This window comes from Loxodonta africana, chromosome 3, assembly GCF_030014295.1.
Source record: "Loxodonta africana isolate mLoxAfr1 chromosome 3, mLoxAfr1.hap2, whole genome shotgun sequence".
In the NCBI taxonomy this organism is placed as follows: Eukaryota; Metazoa; Chordata; class Mammalia; order Proboscidea; family Elephantidae; genus Loxodonta; species Loxodonta africana.
In genome coordinates this window covers 101,446,964-101,455,207 of record NC_087344.1, presented here as the reverse complement: position 1 = coordinate 101,455,207, position 8,244 = coordinate 101,446,964, and the positions used below count along the sequence as shown (strand labels likewise).

General features: G+C 38.2%; 1 protein-coding gene across 5 annotated transcripts in view; it reads right to left on the bottom strand.

Moving 5' to 3' along the window:
* Positions 1 to 8,244, bottom strand: part of NFIA (nuclear factor I A) — a 418,368-nt gene that overhangs the window by 82,850 nt on the left and 327,274 nt on the right. For all 5 annotated transcript variants that reach the window (XM_023549533.2, XM_010591225.3, XM_003411049.4 and 2 more), the window contains exon 7: positions 1,926 to 2,054. In XM_023549533.2, the coding sequence (XP_023405301.1) occupies positions 1,926 to 2,054 (129 nt within the window). The remainder of the gene's footprint in view (positions 1 to 1,925; positions 2,055 to 8,244) is intronic.

Sequence of the window (8,244 nt, the reverse complement as noted above, 5' to 3'; positions counted from 1 at the left end):
TCTCTCCTGCGCTGGACTGGGTGCTCTATGAGGACAGGAACTGTTGATCTCCACTGCCTATATAGAGATTAACCAGTCGCTGTTGAGTCACTTCCAACTCATAGCGGCCCCCTGTATGTTAGAGTAGAACCATGCCTCATAGGGTTCTGAATGGCTGATTTTTTAGAAGTAGATTGCCAGGTCTTTTTTCTGAGGTGCCTTTGGGTAGACTTGAACCTCCAACCTCTCAGTTAGCAGCTGAGCACATTAACCATTTGCATCACCAAAGGATTCCTATATAGAGACTGGCACTCAATAAATTTTGTTTAATGAATGAATGAACCTTCATGATCCCCGCCTCTGTGTTCCTACAGAAACTTTTGCTTTTCAAATTCATTTGGCATGAGGAATATGCTAACCTGACCATAAAAAGAGGAGAAACAACACATATTTTATCTCCTTGATACCTTAAATCTTCTGACTAAAAGGGTTTCATATCTCTGATTCTCCACTGGAGTTTACATGCTCAATGAATGTTGACTATGAGTAGCATATAAGGTTATCCCATTTAAAGAGAGTTATGGGATCATATAACCCAATTCAGCTGCAGGGTTTCAAGTAAAAAAAAACATATGGTAAGCTTCTCTGATTATACCATGTACATATACATACAAGTGAAATAATATGGAATCTTAAGAAAGTTCTACCAACAATCACAAGATGTTCAAAGATGGACCAAGTAAGTTTCCGTAAAATACTTATTTTCTTTAATGTGATTTCTCCACGTATACATTGGATAGCCCTCTCAACTGCTGTATTTTCGCAAGATGCATACAGAGTATTCATAAGGGGATTCTGATTTGTGGGGCTAACATTGAGATTAATGCAAGAAATATCAGTTTTCCCAGAGGTAAGTCAAAGTAGACAAGAGACTATAACTTTCTACGATGTTTTATGGTACCAGCCGGTAGATCACAGGACCTACCTAAGCGAAAATTTGATGGAAGAAAGCAAACATGGTTACAATTATTCCTACTCCTACCGTGGGAGTTTCATAAACAAACTAATAAATATTTTCATCTTGCAATAAGATCAAGTTAAGTGATTTGCTGACATTCTCTTGAGGTTTTAATGTGAAATACAAATCATATTTCTTGTGGACACATTTTAATAATAAACTTAAAAAGCACACAAGACAAAAATAATGAAAACATTGCAATGAGAACCAGACAAACTATCTACCACTTCAAAAGGAGTGAATGAAGCCTGCTCGTCAACACCCTGATACAAACAACCTCAACACAAAATGCCACATATTGAAATCAGGTTTCGTGGAAAGGGAATCAGCAGAGATGAGAGACTACAAAAACAGCTATTACTTGAAAACAGGTAACTGACCATATGGAAATATACTCACCTAACACACACACACAAATACAGCAGAAATTGTGGGACAGATCTGACTTGGGTTCAATACCTCCCACCTTTTTAAAAAAATCCCACTGGCAAAGAAACAGGCTTAGTCCCTTTTTGTATTAGAAGAGGATCAAGGACTTGATGCCAAATCTCTTACCAGTTGCTGTCGAGATGATTCCGACTCGTGACAACCCCATATGTGCCAGGGTAGAACTGTGCTCCATGTGGGTTCTCAGTGGGTGACTTTTCGGAAGTAGATCATTATGCTTTTCTTCCGAGGTACCTCTCGATGGACTCGAACCTTCAACCTTTTGGTGAGCAGTCAAGTGTATTAACTGTTTACACCACCCAGGGATTCTGCCAAATTTCCTGGGTTCCTAATATTCCAAGGCTGTGTCCAAGGATAAGAGATTGGAAAACTCACTGCTTTTGGGAACATTCTGGGGCAGTCTTCATTGTCTCTCATTTTGCTACTCTGGTCCCAAAGCCATCATTCAAGCACAACTGAGGGCCCCTGTGTAGTGGCTCACCTCTGGGTCCTGTAATGACAGGTCGGTGATGCTGTGTGAATGCTGTTCCCAGGGACGAGGTCTGAGAAGGCGAGGGGCTACTGAAACCAGACTTCTCCGACTTCTTCAGTGTGGTTGGAGATGGCATTCCTGGCAAGAAGAACAGACTGATAAGCACAGTTTAAATTAAGGAACAACTCCTTGAGAAACCTAAAAGATGAAACTTAAAGAATTAAAAAAAAAAAGGAATCCACTTGTGAATGGAGAATTTGTTTTGAATTGCTTTGAATTTTTACCAGAACAAACAGGTCACAGAATGGTCTGCAGATGAGGCAATCTGTAATGGATTTCAATTTATTCTACCAATAACAGACCACTTGGGGGCTATTGCTTCTCTAATTAAGTAGAGCTCAACTTTTTCAGTGTTTTTGGAGAGTTGTTCTCTGTGCCCATGACCTCTTTTAAAAAAAAAAAAAAAAAAAACCCAGAGCTGGCCGTCGATTCCGACTCATAGTGACCCTACAGGACAGAGTAGAACCGCCCCACAGAGTTTCCAAGGAGCAGCTGGTGGATTCAAACTGCCGACCCTTTGTTTAGCAGCCACAGCACTTAACCACTATGCCACCATGCTTTCCCCCATAACCTCTGGGATCCTCCATAAAGGTGGCTACTTCAACACCGGAGAATTATCTGGGTAAACTGGAAAAATAAGTAATGAAAATAATAATGATATTAGCATGTAATATTGAGCAGCTGTTAAGTATGCCAAGCACTTTATAGGTATAGATCTGCCCAGAAATAGTTAGTTTGGTCTAGAAATAATATGCCCTTGTTATTTCTGATCACAGATTTGCTAAACAAGATACTACAACATGACCCTGGAGTGTGATTGCAGATTCTATAAGAGGTCATGTCTGGTTTGCTCCCTCTCTATCGGCTTTGCAGGATATCTAATACAGGTTCTGGAACACACCAAATGGTCCTGAAAGATGTTCAAGCTACTTGTACTGGTCTCAGCTTTATCCGTGACTTTACTAATGAATGCTTGGACATAGCAAACCTTGGGGTTTTGACCCCAAGAAAGGAACAGATTATAAATTGTTAAGAACATTTGACAGTCAAATGTAAGTGTAATAAGAAGTGGTATGTGATTTCATACTAACTTGAGAAATCTGGATTAGATCCATTCTAGATCAATATTCATATGATTTAAATTAAAAGCAAATTCATTAAGTCACACCATACCCATGTTCTACCACAGTTAGGATGAATTGGGGTTTTGAATCAACATCTACTGTCAGTAAAATCAGCCTCAGAGGAGGAAGCATGATTGTGCCAAGCGAGTTTGACCAAGATGATTACCTAACTTAAGGTATTATTATTTAATTACATTTGGGAGGCAATTTCAAATAATAAAATTAAAGGAATAAAAAACAACCAAAATGTAAACAAATGTCCCAATTCATTCAAACCTCTTTTGTGCAAACCAATTTTTAGACTGCCAACCAGTCCACTGATTTAAATTCAGTCTAATGCCTGAATTATGTGTCACGAAACAGAAATAACACAGAAAATGAAAACGCCAAAACTCTTAAGATGCCTTTTTTTTTTTTTTTTTAGACAATGGAATCACTGGTGAAGTCCAGTATTTGAACTAACCTTATTAAAGAAAGCGAATGGTTGTACTGACAGAAAAGTTATCATGTCTTCCAAAAGTTCTAAATACTGCAGAAATACTGACATGATTTAAGCCCAACATTTACCCTTATTAAAGGGATGGGAGCTGTAACTAAAATTTAGGCATTAACAAATATCAAGAACATTCAAGTTGGTATCTGGGTTCAAAACAGCAAAATTCAAATTTTCTTTGAAAGGGTTAAAGGAAGAAACACTGTCTGCATACAAGAAGAATAAACCAAACTATGTATAATCTTCTAAATTTATCACAGTCAGGTAATATGAACCCTAAGGCTGTCATGAATCTCAAAATTACTCTGTGCTTTCAATATTTAAAGACAAGCATTGAGCACATTTCCTTATTATACACTTTAATATTTTCTCTGTATGTATAATGTATGTTTTGGTTAATTTGCTTCTTATTCTTAATTGAGTTGATGAAATTTCAAAATGCTAGTAAACTGCTTTAGGTTAAAAATACAGAACATTAATCCTGGCTTCTATTTTTGAAATCAAATTTGGTTTGTGTACATTACTTCAAAAATAAAGTCCTAGTTAAGAAAAAAAATTTTTTTTTTTTTTACCTATTAGCCATGCTCAACTGTTACACAATTACTGTACAAATTAATGATTGATTGGATTTCTCTTAATGATGTAAAACTTCAACTGGAATAATTTTTAAAATTTTCATATTTTTTTGAAGATTACAGGTAAAGTAATGCTACCTTTTTTCTGGAACGAAGAGGAAATACTACTTTAAAGTTTGATATAGAAAAATCAAGAATTTTATAGAATGAATTTTATGCTAATAGAAATCTAGCATAGTATTTTGTTTCAATGGGACATTTCATCCATTTGACTGCCATAAAAAACCCAGTGGTGGTAAACAGAATAACAAGTAGATTTCAAGAAACTTCTGGGCTTGTCGTTGGTTTTCTAGCCATTCAGAATTTCTGAATTTCCCTCCACTTTGCCACTTTTCTGACCTACCTGAGTCCTTCCCAATTGTGTTCAGCAGACAAAGGCAAACATAAATGAAATTCTACTCATTCAGTGAATTTGATCCTTGGAGGCACTTATGAGTGTGAAGTCCAACAGGAAAACCTTGAAAGTACCAGCCAAACATAGTTTTCACAAAGATTCTTTCAGATTGCTCATTAATATTTGAGGTAGTCAGAATTCTAAAATGGTGTACATTGTTGTCAGTACACACAAGTTGGTTCTAACTCATAGCTACTCTACGTACAAATACTGCCCGGTCCTGCACCATCTGCAAAATCATTGCCATGTTTCAGCCCCTTGTTGCAGCCACTATGTCAATCTATTTTTTCGAGGTTCTTCCTCTTTTCCCTGACCCTCTACTTTACCAAGCATGATGTCTTTCTCCAGGGACTGGTCCCACCTGATAACAAGTCCAAAGTAAATGAGATGAAGTTTCGCCATTCTCACTTCTAAGGAGCATACCCTGTATAATCCCCTCCCCTTGAATTCACAGGAAGTACCTGTGAATATGACAGATGTCACTTGATAATTAGGTTATGCTATATTGCAAAGGTAAAGGGATTTTTGTATTTGTAATTAAGATGCCTCTGATGGTTAATTTTATGTGTCAACTTGACTAGGCTAGGGTTCCCAGTGGTTTGGTCAAACGCTAGTCTAGTTGCTGTTCATAATGCAATCTAGTATAACGTAGATCATTTCCCATCATGTAATGTAATAGAATTAATCAATCAGTTGAAAACAGTTTCCTTAGGGTGTTTTCTGCCTCCATACTATAAATAAATATTTTGTCAGAACTCCCTCTCTCTTCACTCTGCACTCTGTCACCTAATTGATGGATCTTGGGACAAAAGCCTGCAGAAGTTGCCAGCCTGTTGCTTGACCTACAGATTTTGGACTTGCCAGCTCCCACAATCATGTGAACCATTTCCTTGAAATAAATCTCTCTCTGTGTGTGTGTGTGTATCCCTCACGCATCTGTCAGTTTGTCATACTGTGGGGGCTTGCATGTTGCTGTGATACTGGAAGTTATGCCACTGGTATTCAAATACCAACAGGGTCACCAATGGCAGACAGATTTCAGCTGAGCTTCCAGACTGAGACAGACTAGGAAGAACTCAGTAGTCTACTTCTGAAAAGAATTAGCCAGTGAAAACCTTATGAATAGCAGTAGAACACTGTCTGATATAGTGTCAGACCGAACAGTGTTTCATGCTGTTGTATACATATATATGGAGCCTTGGTGGGGCAGTGGTTAAGAGCTATGGCTGCTAACCAAAGGTCAGCAGTTCGAATCCACCAGCTGCTCACTGGAAACCCTATGGGGCAGTTCTACTCCATCCTTTAGGGTCACTATGAGTTGGAATGAACTCAGCAGCAACAGGTTTTGGTTTATGTACGTATGTTATGTATATCACTGGTTCTGTTTCTCTAGAGAATCCTAAGAAATGCCTAATCAAATGACTTTGAGTTCCACAAGAGAAAATTTGTCCTGGGTGGGCCTAAAGCTAATCAGACAAGCCCTTTACAAGAGGGTCTAGAAGTCAGAAACAGTTTCCTGCTGGTTTTCAAGAAGAAAGTTGCTCTGTTGTGAGGGCCGCTTAACAAGGAGTCGTGGAGGCCTCTAAGAGCTGAGTGTGGCCTCTAGCTAACAGCTAGCAAGAAAGCATGCACCTTAGTCCTAAAGTCACAAGGAAGGAATTGAAATCTGTCAACAATCACATCAGCTTGGAAGAGGACTCTGAGGTCCAGAAAGTGATGAGCCTGGCCGACACTTTGATTGCAGCCTTATGAGACCTGAGTGGAGGACCAGCTAAGTCGTGCCCAAACTCCCAACCCATGGAGACTATGAGATGATGTGTGTTGTTTGTTACTAAGTTTGTGGTAATTTGTAATGAAAATATATTTGTTTTTCAAATATAAGAATACTGTCAATACTAGAAACGTGTATTTAAAAGATGCCTGTTTTTATGTGCCGTCAAGTTGTTTCGGACTCACAGCGACCCTATAGGAAAGAGTAGAAGTGTCCTGTAGAGTTTCTAAAGAGTGGCTGGTGCATTTGAACTGCCAATCTTTCAATTAGCAGCCCAGCTCTTAACCACTGAGCCACCAGGGCTCCCAAAAGATGCCAACTGTACACTAATTACTCTCTGGAACTCCCGAAGTTTTAGCTATTTTTATCTAGCCCATTCTCAGTTGTGAAGTTTTCCAATAACCTAAACTCACCCGTAGAAAATGGTGAGATATCTTATTAGAAAAGAGATTAATAAGTGGTTATTTCCAAAGATCATGAGCACTTTTGTGAATGTCTGTTTCTCCATGATTTTTTTAAGACACACCAATAACAAAAATGAACTGGAATCATGAAAAAAATTTGAAAATAATTTTCAGGGTCTCTTATATTTTTTCTTATATAGTTCAGTTTAAGTAACTTATTGCTATAACCCAATGTTCCAGAAAGTGAAAAAAAAGAAACAAGAAAAATTCATAATTGATTTTAATCTCTTCCTCTCCCCCAAATTGGGAAATTTACCAAACACTTTGACCACGGACTCTATAGTGATAATTCTCACAGGACTCCTACAGAAATTAGAGGAAAGTACAATGCTGTTCGATGCTTGTGAAAGCTTCTTAAAGGGGATATTTTTAGGAGTCAAAGGAGTTACAATATTAAAGAAAAGAGGGAAGAGGGAAGGATCAAAATAAAATATAATTATTCCAGTGACAACTGAACAACAGACAGAATTTTTAAAAAGGAAACCTACAACAAAGTCAGGGTTAGTGCCTACTTTGTTAGCAGATTTATTCAAAAATTCATTCTCCTGGAAATTACCCTGGGTTAATGCTGCTCAGGGAAACAGGACCTTATCTTGCCTGTTTTAAGAGTTTGGGTGATGTAATTCAAATTGTCAGAGGACATTTAACTGGTATATGTTTCTCCAAAGTGTCAAAGCCAAGAACAGAAAGTTTATCTTCAATAATGTTCATTCATAGTCATAATCCGTTTGGGAGAAACAGAAAACAAAAAACCTCTGCACTTTATTTTTAAAATCCAATATGTAAGCAGGTTAGAGAGGTTCACAAACTGCTGTAGGTTTCAGTTGTCCCTGTTTGACTCTGAACATCCTCCTGTCTGTTGTCATCATCTAACTCCTAATGGTCTACCTTTAGTACTATTATTACTAAAATAAATATTATTGAAACCTACAGTCTGTTGAAAGCCTTCATCCCTTTAGGAGTTCAAGAGAGCTAGGAAGCAGCTAAAGAGATGGTCACCAAACCTGTGCATATTGGTCATTTGCAGAAAACAGACTGGAAATAAACAAACAAAAAACTGAAAATATTAACTGCAAATTATGGAGTACCTATGGTGTAGTGGATTGGAAACCCTGGTGGCGTAGTGGTTAGAGCTACGGCTGCTAACCAAAAGGTCGGCAGTTTGAGTCCACCAGGTGCTCCTTGGAAACCCTATGAAGCAGTTCTACTCTCCGTCCTATAGGGTTGTTATGAGTCAGAATTGACTCAAGGGCAATGGGTTTTGTTTTGGAAACCCTGGTGGCGTAGTGGTTAAGAGCTATGGCTGCTAACCAAAAGGTCATTAGTTCAAATCCACCAGGCAACTCTATGGGGCAGTTCTACTCTGTCCTACAGGGCTGCTATGAGT